The sequence below is a fragment of the Cyrtonyx montezumae genome, unplaced genomic scaffold, assembly GCF_038088225.1.
Source record: "Cyrtonyx montezumae isolate F1298 unplaced genomic scaffold, pur_monq_1.0 scaffold_6, whole genome shotgun sequence".
In the NCBI taxonomy this organism is placed as follows: Eukaryota; Metazoa; Chordata; class Aves; order Galliformes; family Odontophoridae; genus Cyrtonyx; species Cyrtonyx montezumae.
Window position 1 is genome coordinate 4,035,170 of NW_027072067.1, and position 19,246 is coordinate 4,054,415.

The 19,246-nt window shown below is 47.4% G+C and overlaps 1 protein-coding gene across 1 annotated transcript; it reads left to right on the plus strand.

Annotated features, from left to right (window-relative positions):
* The first annotated feature begins 1,177 nt into the window (after positions 1 to 1,177).
* Positions 1,178 to 10,080, plus strand: SEC61A1 (SEC61 translocon subunit alpha 1). The gene is made up of 12 exons (XM_065749277.1): positions 1,178 to 1,184; positions 2,541 to 2,608; positions 2,922 to 2,987; positions 3,091 to 3,169; positions 3,994 to 4,125; positions 4,648 to 4,757; positions 4,966 to 5,119; positions 5,803 to 5,963; positions 6,173 to 6,370; positions 6,755 to 6,946; positions 8,234 to 8,310; positions 8,917 to 10,080. The coding sequence occupies exons 1-12, from the start codon at positions 1,178 to 1,180 to the stop codon at positions 9,101 to 9,103; spliced, it is 1,431 nt and encodes a 476-aa protein (XP_065605349.1). The 3' UTR covers positions 9,104 to 10,080.
* The last annotated feature ends 9,166 nt before the right edge of the window (positions 10,081 to 19,246 follow it).

The following is a 19,246-nucleotide window of genomic DNA, read 5'->3' on the forward strand; positions in this document are numbered from 1 at the left end:
CCACAAAATTCTGGCACTCCATTGCTTGCTTCTATCTTTAATTCCTATTGTTGCTTCCTTGTTCAGACTTAAACAAAATGACTGCTAATTCTCCTTTCTCTTCCAACGATTGCCTTCAGTGAATGGTGTCAATCCCTATATTTAGTAAGCCAAAAGGAACTCATGAAGTAAGCTCTGCCTGACAGTGTGTAAGTTGAAAAACGGTTCCTCAGTAATTGGAGGTGAGTGGGTAAAAACCATCCTAAATAAACTGCAAGTTTATAAGCAAGGTCCACTGGACACAGGTTGAGTACAACATTCTCAGTGCCACGTTTTTGATAACTTGTAGTGGGCGTCTTTGATAACTCTTAGAAGAGATGCAGTTTCAGAAGCCACAAGGCAGGCCAATGTGATGTCCAAAACAACAAATAAAATGGAGAAGAAAAAAAAATACCAAGAAAACACACAACTAAGAGGAAATGGAAATTAGGTCTGCTCGTTTTAAAGTTAAATCTCAGTGAATAGGGGATAAGCTAATCAGACTGTACCTGAGTGCCTAGAACAGAACAAGGGCATTGGTGGAAGCCACGGTGGACTTCACAGCCTTTATGCTGAGGAATTGCTGCCTATCAGCACCTCGGTTTGCTTTCCTCCAACTTCTGTTTGCTGTCAGCTCCCTAAACTCCTGGACGTTATGTTACTCTTAGAAAACACCTCCAGCGAGACACCAGTGGGGCGACTCTTGTACTTGTTGGGGTACGGCATGCCACGTGTCAGCACTTCCAGGCACACGGCACGGCGCTGCACCTGTTGACCTGATTTCACGAGAGGCTCAGCTCTCTGCAGCCGTGTTAAACCGGGCCTCGGGATCACGGAAAGGATGGACGTGGCACGGCGCGTACGCCACAGCCTCTCTACGACGCCATGACAAGACGGCGGGCGGGGGAGGCGCGGACTGCCTCCCGATTGGCCGCCTTCAGCCGCACGCAGCCAATGAGCATCGGCGCTTCCCGTCGGGCGCCACGCTCTGGCAGCGGTGCATGCTGGGAGTTGTAGGCGATTTGCAGCGGACGGCGCCTGCACAGTGCGAGCCGCGGCGCGTGGCAGGAAGCGGAAGCAGAAGAGAGGGGGGCGGCGCGGCTCAGTCCTGACGTGTCCTTCCCGGGCCGCTGCCGCCGCGCTCCCGTCCCCGGCCGCCATGGGGAGTGAGTATTGGGGCGCCTGGGTCGGGGCTGAGCTCTGCGTGGGTATAGGGGCGGGTTGGGACTGCTGCTGATGGGGCGATGCAGTGCCCGAGGCCGCTGGGGCTCCGGGCTGCGCGCCGGGCCTCGCACGGCGGCCGTGCTCCTTCCTCAGCGCTGGAGGCTCCCTTTGTTTCTCTTGGGTGAAATACCCGTTTCCTGGGCACGGCGGTTTCCTCCTGGAAGGAAGGAAGAGCCTTTTGAAAAGAGTTTTAGGTCCTTTATGTGTTATCACAGCTGCGAGCTTCTCGTACGCTTTGGTTGAGGCTTGAAAGCACAGCTAAGAGTATGGAAGGAAGCGGGTTTTGGGGGCTAGCCTTAAAGCGTAACGGAGTTGCTGCCTTCCCTATGGAAGTGACGGCCACCAGGACTTTCAGTTCTGCTGTGCTGTCTCAGTTTTTCAGAATCACAGAACTGGAGGGGTTGGAAGGGACCTCCTGAGATCATTGAATCCAATCCCTGCCAAAGCAGCTCCCTAGCCCAGGTTGTCCAGGTCGGTCTTGAATATCTCCAGAGGAGACTCCACCACCTCCCTAGGCACAGTGCTCCATCACTGCACTCTGAAGGAGTTCTTTCACGTATTGTGGAACTTCCTGTGCTCCAGTTTATGGCTGTGTCCCTGTGTCCTGTCCCCACAGACCACTGGGAAGAGGTCGGCCACGTCCATCCCCAGATGCTTGTGCAGCCTTAGCCTGGTCTTGAGAAGTTCAGCATTAACTCTATTCAAAATAGCATCTGTGTGATTGTGGCAAACTTGTGACTTTGCACTTTGTGTGTTGTTGTTTTACTGTGTTGTTTTTATTCTATTTTTTTCCTAAAACTCAGGCAGCTTTGACTTTTCTGATCAGGGAACGTGTCCTTGTGGTTAGGAAGAGATCACTGCAGTTCTGTAAAGTGACTTGAGCCAGAACGTTGTCCGTGTTTGTGGATGCTGTGTAGGAACTCTTCATCCTGAATGTAACCCCTGATTTTAAACTACTTTGGGTAGTGTATTTCTTAACAGCTTCTCAAGTACCAATATTTATGGGATCAAATTTTAAAGATGTTCACAGACTTGTGCGAAATAGCAGCAGGTTTTCTGTGCTGCCAACCTACTTGTCAAAGGAGGAAACTCTATTTGTTTTTTTCCTTTTTTGTTCCTCCCTGTTTCCAGTCCATATTCTATTTCTTTTCTGCACGCCTCTGTACAAGAGTTTAAAAAAAAAACAAAAGAAAAAAACAGCTTTTTTCCTTAAATGTAGCATTCAGTTTTACCTGAGCTTTTCACAGTGTTCTTTCTTTCTGTGTGTTTACTTTCCTTTTTAACTAATTTCCTTACAGTAAAGTTTCTCGAAGTAATCAAGCCCTTCTGTGTTATCCTGCCTGAAATCCAGAAGCCAGAACGGAAGGTGAGTTGGTGAAATTTCATTCATAGGTTTACATTTGTGCAATATAAAACTTTTGCATCGTAGTTGGCACTGTGGGGAGAATGACAAAAGACACGTTTCTGTGCCTTAGAACTTGCACCAATTTGCTTCTTTGGAGTAAAGCTTCAATAAAGATTTGGCTGTATGCAGCTCAGAAGGGGTGAAAGAGTGAATTATTTTGTCCAGTATCCTACATTTTGTCCCTTCAGAAGACTTTAGTATATCAGTGTGGAGGTTTACTGATTGACTAGATCTTGACAGCTTTATCCTCTTTGATGTGTTGTTTTTCCTCTAGATTCAGTTTAAGGAAAAGGTACTATGGACTGCTATCACGCTCTTCATCTTCTTAGTATGTTGTCAGGTATGCTTCTTTCCTCTGTTTTTAAGGAAGAACTGAGATGTTGAATGGGTGTTACGAAGTCTCTAATTGAAAACTTATTCTCTTCTTTGGGTTGCATCTTCAGATTCCCTTATTTGGTATAATGTCATCAGACTCAGCAGATCCTTTCTACTGGATGAGAGTGATTTTGGCTTCTAATAGAGGTATGGTCATTCCTCCAAGAGAATGTTTGTAATGTGGAAGAAAACATTTTCAAATCCGTTCTTAATTTGTGCTCTGCTTTATTGAAAAGTGGAACAAAGAGGAAAAAGTAATTTTATATATTGTAAAAATATAAATCAGTTTAGGATTGGAAAGGTACACTTTAGTGGACAAAATGGCTTTGTGGCTGACTGCAGTCTGTTCCTTGCAAAAACTAGGGTGCATTTTGTGGGGAAGAAGAGGCTGGAGGGGTGAAATAGTTCCAGCATTGCTGCTGGTACAGGCTTCTGTGCACTTCCCAAGCTGTCTCAGTCATACTGAAGCTGTCTTTGCTTGTGTTATGTTTTTCTGGCTGGTGTCTTTGAATCTGCCACACCAAAGATTAAAGTTTGTGACTTAACTTTGGTTTATCATGAAAGTTTTTAATGTAGGTACAAATGGAGAATCACGAGATCGTTATATAAGCACTCAACTTGGAGCGCTCCTGAAAACAGTTCAGGCTTTTTGTTTGTAAATGAATCATCAATAACTTTGTTAAAGACAAAGCAAATTCCTGTGTGGTCTTGTATACAGGAAAGCTGTTCCCACCACCAGAAGTCTCTTTCAAAAAATGTAATTCGTATGGTACTGAGAAGTACTGTATTACTTATGAAACCAAGTTTAACAAGCTTCTGCTATTGTTGAAACCCCTTACATGTGTGGATATTTGGAGCTTTGTCATCTCTGTCATGATGCAAGGGGTGGGAAGTCACGCTTTGAGTGCAGGTACTGGTGTGCACCATACCCACACAGCCCTGAGGGTCGCTGTGCTTCCTGTGTCTGACAGGTACACTGATGGAGCTGGGCATTTCCCCCATTGTCACTTCTGGGCTCATCATGCAGCTCTTGGCAGGTGCCAAGATCATCGAAGTTGGCGACACCCCGAAGGACAGAGCTCTCTTCAACGGAGCTCAGAAATGTAAGTAGCAGCTGATGCTAAGTGCTAAGGACAGTGATGTAGAGTATCTAACATTAAGAGCAGAAAGTTGAAGCTTACATCAGACTCCAACATTCCATGCAGGGTCTGGGCTTCTTTTGTGCTTTGTGTTCCTGCTGTGCTGCAGATGTGTCACTTTCAGCAGTGTTACTGGCTGTCCTTTGGCTTGTTAGCTGTGTGGCACCAAAGCTCTTACTGATCTGTTTACTGGAAAAAGAAGAATCATAGCCAAAGCCATGTCTTAACCTCCTCAGTTTTCAATATTTAAAGACATCTTCAGTAGCCAGAAATACTTGCTCCTAAAACTTTGTTTCTGAAGTTGATGTATATTTGTATTTTCAGTGCTAGATTTCAGAGAATAAACTTAACTTGCTCTTGAATTTAAGCATTCTGTGACTGATGTATTTCTTCCCAACATCTACAAAGATTTAATGGTTTTTTTTCCTAATGGTCCAGGACATAAATCTTCACAACAAATACGTGATTCGTTTTTTGTATTTGCAGTGTTTGGAATGATCATTACCATTGGTCAGTCTATTGTCTATGTAATGACTGGAATGTATGGAGACCCATCTGAGATGGGTGCTGGGATCTGCTTGCTTATCACAATTCAGGTAATTTCTACTCCTCCCTTCTTTTCTGTCCTCTGAAAGAGTCCAGGAAATCAGTGTTATGGACTCTGCCCCGCTCCACGTGCAGAGATGAGATACCAGTGTACTTGCTTTCTCATATACAGACTTTCCTTATCTTCTAATGTAAGTTAATTTTGTAACAGAAAGTAAAATGGGATGTGAGTAATTCTCCTGTTTGTTTTCACTGTAGCTTTTTGTTGCTGGGTTGATAGTTCTGCTCTTGGATGAGCTCCTGCAGAAAGGATATGGTCTCGGTTCCGGCATCTCTCTCTTCATTGCTACCAATATATGTGAGACTATTGTGTGGAAGGCATTCAGCCCCACCACAGTGAACACAGGCCGAGGTAATATTTCCTTTACTTGCATCAGAATATCATTGTTTTATCATATGGAACATAAACAAAGCAGCTTTTCCTCATAGCCTTCTAAAATTCCAACTCCTTACGTTCTTGTATGGAGTAGTACAGTGGTCTCTTAATAAGTAACCAATTTTTAATCCTGGGCTCCAGTGCCTTACAGTGCCTCCATAGGACTTGGCAGGGACAACTGCTGCTGTGCTGCAGCTGCTGCCTAACTTACTGACAAGTACCAGCTGTTCCTTTCTGTTCCTTGTCTTATTCTTTGCTCCAAACCTGACAGGAGGCAATTGCATTGCCAGTGAATGGTAGAAAACTTAAATGAGGTAATTACATTTTTTTAATTCAGACAATAAGCAGTGGCTGACCACAAATGATACTAGAAAATTTGCATCCACTTCTGAAAGTAATAATAATAGAACAACAACAAAACACTCTTTTTACAGTACCTTTGTGAACACTAGTGTCTCTAGGGGTCAGTGAAGGCATCTCATGTGGTCTTTGGGTTGTGATTAGTTTCTAGTTTGATACAGGGGATTCCTTAATGTGAAAAAGATCATGGCAATCCTGTTGTGAGTCCTGTACTTCAGAAGGATACTTAACTGAACAAAGCACTGAAATTTAAGGATAAACCTTTCCTGCTTAACTTGATTTTTCTTTTTCTTCCCAAGGCATGGAATTTGAGGGTGCCATCATTGCTCTGTTCCATCTTCTGGCTACTCGTACAGACAAAGTCAGAGCTCTTCGTGAGGCCTTTTACCGTCAGAATCTCCCTAACCTCATGAATCTGATTGCCACCATCTTTGTGTTTGCTATTGTAATTTATTTCCAGGTCAGTCAGAGTAAAGAGGGCTGTTAAACTGTCTCTATGGAAATAGAGGGGTGATCTGCTTCCTTTTAAAGGAAGTGACACGCTTGCAAAAAGTGATTGCATATTGATTTTCTGCTGTCAAGGCCTGGTCCTTGCAATTCGTGAGCTGTGGTAAAGGTTTGTGCTCTCAAGGTGTAATGAGGGACTTTTCTCTTGTGGAAATTTTTCAGGGTTTCAGAGTGGATCTTCCTATTAAATCTGCTCGCTACCGTGGCCAGTACAACACCTACCCCATCAAGTTGTTTTATACTTCAAACATTCCCATTATTCTTCAGTCTGCCCTGGTGTCAAACTTGTATGTCATCTCCCAGATGCTTTCTGCACGCTTCAGTGGGAACCTGCTGGTTAGCCTGCTGGGCACTTGGTCTGTGAGTATTCCTTGCAGTCTTCCATGCAGTGCTGTAAGATTAACAGGTGTACTGTGAGAGACTCTAAAGATAAAAGCCCATTTCTGTGGGTGGTGGCATGGGGGCAGTGAAGCTTCTAGATTAGTAATTTGTTAAATTGATGCTGATGTTAGATTTGCTGTAGATGCTGAGTCCTTGTTTAACTTTGACAGTTCTTTACTGTCTTAGGGGTTCTTGTTCCTTATTGTATCTCATTTCCACATCAGAAACTGCTTATGGTAGTAAAGTTGAATCTTTGTACGCTGATAAAGTAGAGGGATGTAAAGGTGGGATACAGACCCAGGTTTAACTTTATGGCTGAGAAACAGCATGAAAATGGGTGACTAATTGCCTCCTTTTTTACAGGACACCTCAGCTGGAGGCCCTGCTCGTGCTTATCCTGTTGGTGGGCTTTGTTATTATCTCTCACCTCCAGAGTCCTTTTCTTCAGTGTTAGAAGACCCTGTCCATGCAGTTGTTTATATTGTATTTATGTTGGGCTCCTGTGCTTTCTTCTCTAAAACATGGATTGAAGTCTCTGGCTCCTCTGCCAAAGATGTAAGTTTAAAATGATAAACGATGGGAGTTTACATAGGGAAAACAGAGGCTCTGTTGCAAGATATGCATTCTGAATTTCTTCTTAAGTCACTGTTAAAACTTGCAGGTTAAACTTAAGCATCCATGTCTGGCATAAAGAGCTCCATGTTTGTTTTGAGGGAAGATGAACAAGAAGGTTTTATTTTTAACGTGAAAGACCAAGAATGTAGTTCAGTGCATTGATGTACTTGTGGCTTGCTTCTTGAGTTTCCATTTGCTACAAGATATTTGGTGTGCAGTAACTGTGTAAATCTGCAGTTGGAATTGGAAAACAAGATGGAAAATAGTTGTCATCGTGGTATATTTGTACTGTATGGTTTTGGGTAGGAAATCAAGTTTGACAGCCATATGGAATGGCTTAATCCATTCTTTAACAAATATGTCATAGTTGCATGGTGAGTGTTAACAGCACAAACGCTCATTTTGGGTTTGCATCTGGCAGCTTGCTGGCAGGCGTGCAGGGAGATGCTTGCAGCCATTTATTGCCAGATTTTCTTTCAGATTAAATGGATGTACAACTTGTAACACTTCAGTGTGCTTTCCTGATAACAAAGAAAGCTGATGTAACGAGATCAAAAATAAAAATTGATAAGCCATTACTTGAAAATTCACAGTATAGTGGAAAACTGGCACCTTGATCATCCCAGAGCCCATTTAATTGGGTGACAGGCAGCTTGAGGAGCTCTCCTAGAGTTTCAGTTCCTGTCAGTAGTTAGTAGATGTTAGCAGGGCTCAACTGTAATCCCGTCCAATTGCAGAAATACAGCTTAAGAATAAAGTTCCAAGAAGGGCTCCTTTCTCAGTCATTTGCCTTCTACTGTCCTAACAAATTGTCCTACAAATAGCTCCACTGAACGTGGGGAGCTGTTGGAATGTTCATTTTGTAAGATGGCTTTAGCCACGTAACTAAACCCTAAGCAGGACGGAGTAGAGATCTGGTACTGAAACAGGAATTGAATTATGTGTGGGACAGCCACTGGATTCCACGTTTTTGTTTCCTCAGTAGGATTAGAATGATCCAGAAAGCTTTGTGTAACTGACAGGATGCAGAAGTGCCTCTCACTGCAGTCTGGATTATCCCAGATGAGCAATATGAAAATAAAACACACAAAAACCCATAGTTCACTGAAATGTCTTGCTCTGCTTTCCCACAGTACTACTACCATGTCTGCTTTCCCACTGTACTCGATTCTGTGGACTTGGCAAACAGTGCTAACCTGACTTACTCCTTTTCTTGCTGCCATACAGGTTGCCAAACAGCTGAAAGAACAGCAAATGGTAATGCGAGGCCACAGAGAAACTTCAATGGTACACGAACTGAACAGGTGAGCTGCACACTTCACGAGTTGTTCATGCAAAGTATAATGGGAGAACTTTGCAAATGTTGCTTGGGCTAACGTTTTGTGGCCCATGGAGTGTGGCTGTTCTTTAAGCTTCAGTGTTCTGTGTGTGGGCACAGAGTGCTGTCTCTCACTAATAGCTGGACTTGCAGCTTAAACTGTTAAAAATTGTTTAAAACTATTATTATTGTTTAAAACTACTATTGAAGCTTGAGATTTCGGTCATCTGCAACTGTCTTGTAGATCTAATGCCCTTTAATTTATGCTTAACTACCTGGTAGACTGAAATACCTTCTCTTAGCACTAATTTCCTTTCTGGTCAGGCTGTTTCCTTTCTTTACCTGGTCTACCAGCACTGTTGCACAACACTTCTCTTGGATTGGTGGACCTGTACCAGAAGAGAGTATGCTGCCATGGTTTAGATCACTTGTGGAGTCATTCTTCCCAGTGGAAGTGGGGCTATCTAGGAAAAACTCTTCTCCCTGATTTGAATATGTTCCATATTTCCCATTCAGTGATCATCCTGTTGCATTTACCATAATTCTGAGCATATTCTAATAGCACCTTTTCTCTTCACACCTTGTTTTACAGGTACATCCCTACAGCTGCAGCATTTGGTGGCCTGTGTATTGGTGCCCTCTCTGTGCTGGCAGACTTCCTTGGGGCAATTGGGTCTGGAACTGGAATCTTGCTCGCTGTCACCATCATTTATCAGTACTTTGAAATATTTGTAAAGGAACAGAGTGAAGTTGGCAGTATGGGAGCTCTTCTTTTCTAAACCTAGCTTCTCATGGACCCAGGGGAGAAGGGAACAGCACTCTCTAAAGTATCCAGTCAAATGCAGAGAAGTAAAATAAACTTGATAATATCATTCTATAGGAGCACCTATTTTAATAACGTTTCCAAAGTGCATTCCCTTATGTTCAAACTTTTCTAGCATACTGTTTGCATTTTATAAATTGCTGAGGGAAAATGTGCAAAGTTTTTTAATGACAATTGTTTTTTAATTACATGTCAGGAGAACCAGCTTCCTGAATTGGATTTAGTTCAGTGATTCCCAAATTATTTTTTTATCCCCTCTTATCACATAAAACCTTCACAGGTTTTAATGAGTCACTGTGGGTAGAGTTGAGTGTTCAGAAGGGATTATTTTTTTCCCCCATTTAATTTTTTTGCAGCTCCATTGCAGTAGTAGTGAGGAAAAACCTCTCCCCCTAATGCTTGAGTTCTGTAACTACAATTGTAAGCACAAACAGTGTTTAATATGTTCAGTTTTGTGATGTATTTTTGTTCAAATAGGGCAGATCTGGGAGGCAGTTGCTTCTTGTCACTCTAAATAGCAACTCTAATTCCAAGTGTCTTGTAATTGCTGAGCTGGGCCTTGACAGATCTCAGATCTTGACTTGAGGCTTGTCACGTTTTGATAAGAGAATGTTCTTTCCCATCACTCTTTCCATAAGCAGCAAACTCAGGTTGGTTGAGGTTGTGCTGGAGTCTGTGCCTCAGGAATGGCACCTTTGAAACTTGGTAGTGCTTTGTAAAAACAGAAAAACTAATTAGTTCTCCTTGCCATTAGCTGTAGCACTTCTAGTTCTGATGCTCAATGAAAGAGTTGTTAGGGACACGAACCTGCTCACATCCTTTGCTAAAGCTAGGTTTCATCAAGTTTAAAGGTTCAGGCCCTGCTATTAGGATGTTAGCTTGACTGTATCTACATATCTAATGAATTTTGAGTCACACCCATACAGAGGAATGTGAAAAGAATATCCTTGGGTTTTTTTTTTCCCCTTTAATTCTCGTATCAAGCTGTCAATATGAGACCCTTATCAGGTAACTCATGCAGTCATGCAGGAGGCTTTTCCATGGTGTAACTGTGCTGATGTGGGTGGTGCACTGAGAAGTGCTTTTCCAGAAGGCATTGGGACCCCTTTTTTCTACCATCATGCCTTCAGAACGGAGACGTAGCAGTAGAAGGCTTTAACGGACCAGAATAATCCTTCCTTTTCCATTTTCATGTAAATTGTCAGTACTGGTGAGGTGCCTGGGACCAAATGCTAACGTCTGTGCACGAGTCCTGTGAATGCATCTTTCTGCAGTCAGTGCTGGGCAGCGTGGAGACCAGAGTTAGAAGCTGAGATGTTGGGCTGTTGAGGTACACGGCATCACCACGCCTCCTGTGCGTGTTGTGCCAGCTGTGTGTGATTCACTGCTGCTGCTCTGAGTGGTGGGACTGACATTCCCAAGAAGCACAGAGGACATCCAGAAGCCCTTGTTGATGCACTGAGCTCAGCCTGCAAATGCATGAGAACTCAGGATGAGATACACCTGTCTGTAAAAGCAAAGGCCTCGGGGAGAGCATCACAACGGGAGAATGACCAAAAGGATTGGGATACAGCTGCTCAATTGCTCCCTGCCAGCTGTTCTGTGATGCTCCTGGTTGGTGTTTCTATAAAGTACCAGCATGTGAGATCAGGGACAGTTAAAAGTGAGTGAGCAGAGAGGGGAGGGAGCGTGGTGCGTTTTGTTTTTTTCTTCAGCCTTTTTTTTTTTTGGGTTGGTTTTCCAAAAGTCCAATGTGATATTTTTTCCTTTTTTAAATATGTATTTTTTTATTTTTCATAAAAAGGACTCCACGTGTGGCTGTGCAGTTCTGGCTGGGCTGGAGCTGCCCGTGTATCTGTGAGCACATCCCCTCCTTTTCTCTGGTCGCTGTTTTAGACCGTCAGCTCCCGAGTGTCTGAGCAGCACTTGTTCTGTGCATCTGTATTTTTGTTGTCCAGTGCTGGAGTCTTTGTCACGGAGCAGCTGTGTCCCTGGAGCAGGACCTGCTGCTCCTGCACACAGAACAACGCCTAAACAGTCTGCTTTATAACGAAATAAAGTACATCTTTGGAGCTAATGCTTGGTTCTGGTGCCTTGAATACCGTGGTCCTAATGGTTGTAGAGTGCTGTCCTGGAGAAACAGCAGCTTCGTGTGCAAATCAAGAAGTTGTACTTGCTCCGAGGCCTTTCAGGAATGAGCTTGCTGAAGTAACAGTGCCTGTGCTGCTCTCTGGGCTTTCCTGTCCCAGAAGCGTTGCGTTTCAGGAGGAGCTGCACGAGTGAGTGGTGGGAAAGTGAGGTCGTGATGCATTGCTTCAATAACCGTGTCTGTAATAGTGCTTGTCATCTGCTGTCATCCTTAACAGCAGGGCACCGATTGCAGCGGTGGAAGCCCAGGCTCGCTGCTGTCCCCGTGTTTTCTTAACCCTCTTGAGTTCCTAAGTGCTAAAGGGGGAGCAGTGACAGCTCTGAAACCTCTGTTGGACGCTGCCTCGGTCCCTCCCGCTGCCAGCTTTCTGGCACGACTCCCCAGCCTTCCCCTGCTTCCTGCCTGGAAAGGTCACTGCTTGAGCTGCGGCCAGCAGCAGTGCTGGCACCCTCCCAGCTGCACGGGGAGATGTGCAGGTGTTCAAACAATGCCTGCTTGTTAGGGGGGCTCGGGGCTGTGCAGCCCCCCCACCACCCCCCAGGCCTCCCCGAAGGACGGGTGCTGGCACGGCACAGGAGAGCGTTTGCCCGCCTGGTGGCAATGTTACGCTGCGAGTCAAGGTTTGTGGTTTGGAAGGGAGCAGCAAAATGCGTATGAAATCAGTTCCGAATGCGCGTGGTTCTGATGGCTTTTTGCTTTTCTCCCTTTGCTGCTGTGCTGGTGGGAGTCCCGCAGTGTAAAAACTTGGGAACAGAGTTCACTGTCATTCCCAAGTCCCAGGAGCCGGGCTAGGATGGAAGGAGCTTAAAGCCAAAGTGCGGAAACCTTCTTCTCCTTTTACAGTGTTTATAAACGAATATGGTCCATCACTTTTCAAGCCTGCTCTGTGTCAGAGGTGGCTGTGAGAGCCACATAGCCTGCTGGATACTGCTGCACAATTTAGCCTGCACTGAGCCACTCAATGGGATTGGAAAGAAAGCGAGAAAAGTCACATTTAAAACCAAAATCAGCATTCTAAGCTGGGGATCTAATGAGTCAGCGGTCCTTACAGCATGCAACCACACGGATCTGCTAACGCTGAAGCTCTTCTGTGGGCCAGGCTCTCCAGCCCTCTGCCCATTGCTGATGTGATGCTAGCCAAGCTGGCAGTGCCTGGCAGATGGGAAGTGCCCCACAGCCAGCACCTCCTTTGGCAGCTGTGTCACAGGGGCTGCGGACGGGATGAGCACAGCCATGGTTTGCTTTGTTGACACAGAGTGGGCTGACAGGATCCGAGGTGGGATGGCTATACAGATAGTTCTTGTGGGGAACAAGGAGACTGGGCAGTCAACCTTGCAGCAACAATCCTTTGTGTTGGAAGGGGCCCTTCAAGTCCACCTGGTCCACCCCCCCTGCAATGCACAGGGACACCCACAGCTCCATCAGGAGCTCAGAGCCCGTCCAGCCTGACCTTGGCTGTCTGCAGGGCCGGGGCACCCACCACCTCTCTGGGCAGCCTGTGCCAGTGCCTCACCATGCTTATTGTAAAATACATCCGATTTTATACCCAATCTATCCCAGCTCCTGCAAAGCTGCAAAAAGGAGTTAGCACTGTGCCCCTACAGAAACAGGAAGGCACTGCTGGGAGGGGGCTGGCACAGGGAGCTGGGCAAGGACACGCTCTGTTCCTGCAGGGAGCACTTGGCTATCAGTTAACATCCCTCTGGCTGCCCATTAGAGTTCATTTTTTCTCGCAGTGGGATGTGGGGATTTGTTAATCATGTCCTGAGCCATTTGCATAGGGAAAAACAATCACAGAAGAGCAGCAAAGTATGCAATGAATCACTGCTGTGGCTTTTGCGCTTCCCTCCACCGAGCGTTCCTGTTATTAATAACACTGCTAGCTATCTGCTATCTCAAATGCTGGATAGTGCTCCGCTGGCCTGCAGCTCTCCTGTGCAATCTGCTCCACGAACACATAGTCAAGACTCAACCAGACCCAAAGCACCTGCACCTCACACCAGCCCAGCTCTGCTTCTCCCTCGTGACTCCCGAGGCTGTGGGGAATGGGATGGGGCCGTTCCCCTCCAGTAATATGGCACAGAGGGTGTCCAGTGTCCCTGAACACTGATGCTGCTGGAAGGGCCTTGGATTAGACAAAGTGAATCCACCCTCTGAAAAATCTATCCCAAGGGACAGGGCCCTTTAGGGATGTGGAGTTATCGGCCTGTCTAATCTTAGGTGCCCATCACCTGGACCCAAGTTGGTGCAATACGGATGTCCAGGCGGGCTGCAGCCGCTCAATAACGCTGCTGCTCCGGTTCCTCTCATTAATACTGAGCTGGAGCACATCGCTCGTGGGCAGTGGTCTGGAAAACTGCTGTTCCAGGGCTCACAGTGGAGGAGGGAAATGCTCCTGAATCTGTTGCTTGAGCTAAACTCTGTCTTGCTTTTGTAATGATGGAAAAAACCGCGTTAAGCACAGCGACACTGCGTAAGGAGTATTATAGTTCTGAAATCAGATTTCTTTTTCTGCATCACAATACACACTGGAAATGGAAATGCACTGCACGTAAAGAGATGAGGAGCTGGCTGCTGTTACCCTGTGAGATGCTGGACATGGGACTGCAGGTGTGAATCTAAGGGTTTGGGTCCCCAAACAATGCCACATGGATGGTTTCTCCACAGGCAGCTGCAGTACCATGGCCATGGCCCAGCGTGAGGGTTACGCAGTGCAGAGCTGCATCAGTGACTTCATATACCCGAAATGGTCAAACGTGGCATGCTGGCTTTCATCTCTCCCTTCCAAATGAACAGAATTGTTACTGGCGTGAGGTCATTGGATATTAAGACTACCCTTCCAGCTTTCTTCATACGTTGGGTGCCCCATCCCTGGAGGTGCTTGAGGCCATGGATGGGGCCTGAGCTGGTGGGGGGCAACCAGCTCACAGCATGGAGGTGCGGCTGGATGGGCTTTAAGGTCCCTTCCAACCCAAATACCTCTACAGTTGGTAGTAGTAGGGTAGCACCTGCTGACCAGCCCGCCCTGGCAGTTTAGGAGTGATGCTGAATTTGCGTGGTGAAAGCAGTGATGTGGCTGTGTTTTGTCCGCACATTCTCCTGCAACCCAGGGCAAGCTCGTTATCCCAAAAATGTTGGGATCTGTCCCCTTCACTCAGGTGGGATGCTCTGCAGATGTAGAGATGAAAGGGGGGAGATATATCTAGAGGGGAGCCAGGAGAAAGAAGGGGACAGACTCTTTAGCAGGCTGTCCTGTGACAGGACAAGGGGAAATGGATCATACCAAAGGAGGGAGATTTAGATTGGCTGTGAGGAAGATGTTGTTTTACAGTAAGGGTGGTGAGGCGCAGGTTGCGCAGAGATGTACTGGACTCCCCATCCCCGCAGACAGACAAGGTCAGGCTGGATGAGCTCTGAGCACCTGATGGAGCTGTGGGTGTCCCTGTGTATTGAGGGGGGGTTGGATCAGAGATCCTTTAAGGGTCCCTTCCAACTCCTATGGTTCTACAGTTCTGTGACTTCACTGAGTCTTCCTCCTTGTCAGAAGTGGGGAGTACCCCGTGCAGCAGGAGGAGTCCTGGTTGTGCACGAGGTGTTGTTGGGTGATCAATCCCAAGTGAGGGTGCTCAGTGCTCCACTCGTCCCTCTGTAGGAGTGAGCCCTGCAGAGCGCTGTCCTGAACCACTCAAGCCCAGCCCTGGCGGTTCAGGAAGATGTTTTCTCTTCGGGGCTGTACTTTTTCCAGTCTTCTCTGCACCGTGGGGCGTTGCTGCCCTCCTCAGAGCTGTACCTTGCCCCAGAGGTGGCTGTGTCCCAGTGATGGAGCGGAGCAGTGGAAGCACTACCAGACCGGGCCACTGTAAAATACTCTTTATCAAAAACGAGCATTGCAGAGTGCTGTAATTCTTCTGACCCTCTCCACCCCCCCCCCTCTTTTTTTTTCCCCCTCCCTAGTAGGAATATATCCACTGTTTAATTATTATTTTTTTTTTTGTAATATCTCTCTCTCTTCAGACTTTTTGTTCCAGCCCCACTGCAGGCACTGGGGGCTGAGTGACAGCCTAATAACCTGCTCCGAGGCCGGTGGCAGGTGTCCCAGAGCCCCTATTGAACGCCACCATCCAAAAAAAAAAAATAAAAGAGGGGGGGAAAAAAAAAAAGAAAAAAATTATCAACAATCTTCCTTCAACAATGATTTATTATTGCCATAATTTGCCTTGGTACAATGAGCCGCGGAGCATATTTCTGCACCCGGCTGACAGGGGTTTGATGGCTCCAGGTTCCTATTTTATTTAGTCTTGAGCCTAATATGATTTGGTTACCCTCCCCACCCAACCTTTTCTCATTTTGTTTTGTTTTCTACGAGCGTGTGTTTCGCATAACCCTGGGCCGGCTGACAGCGCTTGTAAAAACCAGAAGTCGATCTCGCGGTGGCTTTTCACCATTAATCAAGCTGCCTGGGAATTGGAAAGTAACACTGACAGGCTTTTATCTTGGCGAGAAGGAGGATGGCAGATGTATTTTATGGTGGATGAGCCTTCACGGCTTCTATTAGACGGGGACTTGAGCGGTACAAGGTGGTGCTTGGGGGGAGCGAGGGGGAGGAACAGCCGGGAGCAGCCTATAGATAAATAGATCCGTCCGTCAGGCGATGCGGAGGTCTCCAGGCGGCCAGCCATTGTAGGTGACAGAAAAGGCAATCAAAGACAAAACAAATCAAAAGGTACATCTTATCAGCAGCAGGCCAGCTGGACTTCCACCGCACTCGGAGGCCCCGCGGAGGGCAGGAGAAATTAATCGTGCTGTCGAGGCCGGAGAAATTGTCGCCGCGCGGGGTCCAAGTTCAGCGAGCGGAGGTGGCCAACGCGCGGGAAGCGGAGAGAGCGCGAGTGCCGCCGTCCCGCCGTGCTCCCCCCAGCTCCTGACATGTGCATTCATCGTGCGATGATAGCTCGGCACCTATGATTGGTACCTTTAATAATATAGCCCTCGCTCAGCTGTCAGGCTGAAAGAACAATTTTTCCTCCCGCTTTCCCCTGATGCAAAGATACATCGGTAATGAGAAGGGTGACGGAAAGTGGGAGCGCGGGGAGCCGGGGAAAGTTTGGAGGGACATTAATCACAAAGTGAAGCTGGAGGTGATGCCGGGAGGGGAGTGCTGTGGGCCTGGGGCTCCGCTGTGCTCCTCCTGGGGGCTGGGGCTCCCTCCCAGGCCTTAGGGAAGCCCTTCATCCCATACAGCACAGCCCCATGTGAAACACACGCAGCTCACGCGTGTGGTGGATTTGCATTGAGTGTGTGCAGCTCTTTTGTCAAGAAATGAGGTTACAAGTCCCAAGAGCTTCAGTGCAGCAGAGATCCTGTTCTGGGCGATGGGGCAATAGTGCAGCCAGCACGAGCAGGAGGTGATGGTCCCTCTGTGCTCAGCTCTGATGAGGCCGCACCTCTAGTGCTGTGTTTGGTGTTTGGGCCCTTCACTATAAGAAAGGTATTGAGGCCCCGGCATGTGTTCAACAGAGCTGTGAAAAGGGTCTGGAGCACAGATCTTATGGGGAGCAGCTGAGGGGACTGGGATGTTTCAGCCTGGAGAAGAGGAGGCTCAGGGGAGATCTCATCACGGCTTGAAAGGAGGCTGTAGTGAGCTGGGGGTTGGCCTCTTCTCCCAGGCAATGCTGATAGGGTGGGAGGTGATGGCCTTACATTGCACCAGAGGAGGTTCACGTTGGCTGTTAGGGAAAAAGCTGGGCATAGGCTGCCCAGGGGAGTGGTGGAGCCTCTATCCCTGCAGGTATTTGCACACTCCCAAATTGCCCCATTGTGGCCCCTCCACCCTTTCCTCCATCTCCCCTGATGGGACCACCTCGGGATCACTCCTCCAAGCCATTCCACCAGTGCTGGGTCAGGAGGGGAAACCTGGGCGGCGTTTCCCAGCGCTGGGGAGGGCGGCGTGTTTGTATGTGCTGCACTTACTTAAGGATCACGTCTGTTTTAATTCAAGGGATAACCAGTGACGTCCCCCAGCGTGGTTTTCTCCTGTGGTTTCCTGCAGCTTCCCCAGCCCTGTGCTGTGGTTGTTGGTTCCTCCCTCTGACAAAGTCCTTGGGCTCAAACTCTTCAGCATTACTGTTTGGCAGCCGCTCCCTTACTCTGTTTGCTCACTTGTACCTACAATTGATTCGCTAATCTGCATCTGTTTTTGTTTTTACCCTAATAAAAGTGGGGATTATGAGTAAGTCTGGATCAAAGTGGCTTGTCTGTACGAGCTGAGGGTGCTGGTCTCTGCAACCCATCATCCCAAACCCCACGGCATCAGCTTCGGGCACTGTGTTGGGAAGGAGGACTGAGTTCTGTGCTGCTTCCAAAAACTGAGAGTGGTGTGGCTTTCACGGAGAAGGCAAGGAGCTGACGGCTTCTGTTGGTTTCCAGGTTGGATGTTAGGAAGAATTTCTGCTCAGAAAGAGTACTTGTGCCCACGCCCCATCGTTGTCTGCAGGGGGAGGCCTCTCCTCTTGGACATCTCTTACTAGCACTACAAGGACGAACATGGGAAGGTTGTTTGAACTGTTATTTGTAATGAAAATAGAGCCATTCAGCTTGGCCTCATCGAGGCCACCAACCCATCCCCACCGTGCCCGTTAGCCGTGTTCCTCCACACTTCTTAAACACAGAACCATAAAACTGTAGGGCTTGGAAGGGACCTCCAGAGATCACCTCGTCCAACCCCCTGCCAAAGCAGCTCCCTTCAGCAGGCTGCACACCTCCAGGGGTGGTGGCTACACCGCTCCTTGGGCAGCCCATTCCAGCACATCACTGCCCTTTCAGAGATGTCTTTCTTCATATCCAACCCAAACGTTCCCTGGTACAACCTGGGCCCTGTATGGGAACTGCTGAATCACGGCCTGAACCACTGATGGATCACCTGAGGTGAGCACTGAGTCAGCTCAGGAGCACAGGTGAAGGCGATGCACTGTGTGAGCAGGAGGGGTGGAGTCTGGCTGCACCTCTCCCAGACCCCATTTAAGGGCTGAGCACTGCTGGGGAAGGATCTCTTGTCGGAGATCCCTCCTGTGTGGAGTTTTGCCCTGCGACCCTCGGACATGGGTGAGCATTTCTCTTTATGTGGGTTGTCTCTTTTCCATCTGGATAATCTTTCTAATTACGCCACGTATAAGATATATAGGCTAACAGTACTACTTGGTGTTAGTTATTTTGTTACCTTCACCTCTCACAGGCCCGTAGATGGGTCGCTATTTTTTATCGCCTTTAAGCCTGCCCTGCTCACTTAAGGAACGTCTTCCTGGTGAATGCTGTGGTAGCTTTGCTCCCAGGACACCAGTGGCTTGCACAGACAGTGGCAGTGTGCAAGCTCCAGAGGCATCAATCAGCAGAAGTAGGCTGGGGAGCAGAGAGCCCAGGCTGTTTGTACCCAGAACTGCTGCTGAGCGCTTGTGTCTTTTGTTTTTAAATGTATGTTAGGCAGGCAGAGCTCACGTTTGTTCCTGGGCTATGATTCTGGGCAAGAGATTCACCAAAACTGGTGCTCCCTGTTTTGACTGGGGGTCTGCCTGGACCGGAGTACGTGATTTAAGAGGTGCTTTCCAACCCTGATGGGTCTGTGGTTGTATGAGTGGTGATTGATGGTTGGATTAAGGTGATCTCAGTGGGCGACCCTAGTGGTCTTTTCCAACGTGGGCCTGTGGCAGGCAATAGCTTGGCTCTGCTGTTACTTTGTGCTGCCAGTCCCTAATGAACTGTGGCACTGGTGTGGGAGGCAAGCGTGCTGGATTTATATGTGCCTGCAGTCTTGGAGCAGGAGCTGAGGGTGGCACTGCTCTGCAGCTGGGAGGACATCACAGCCTGTAATATTCAACTGGTTCCTATAACCCCCACGCACCCCAGGTTTAATATTAGACCTATTTTTCACGTTGGAACTGAAATAGTAGGAAATAT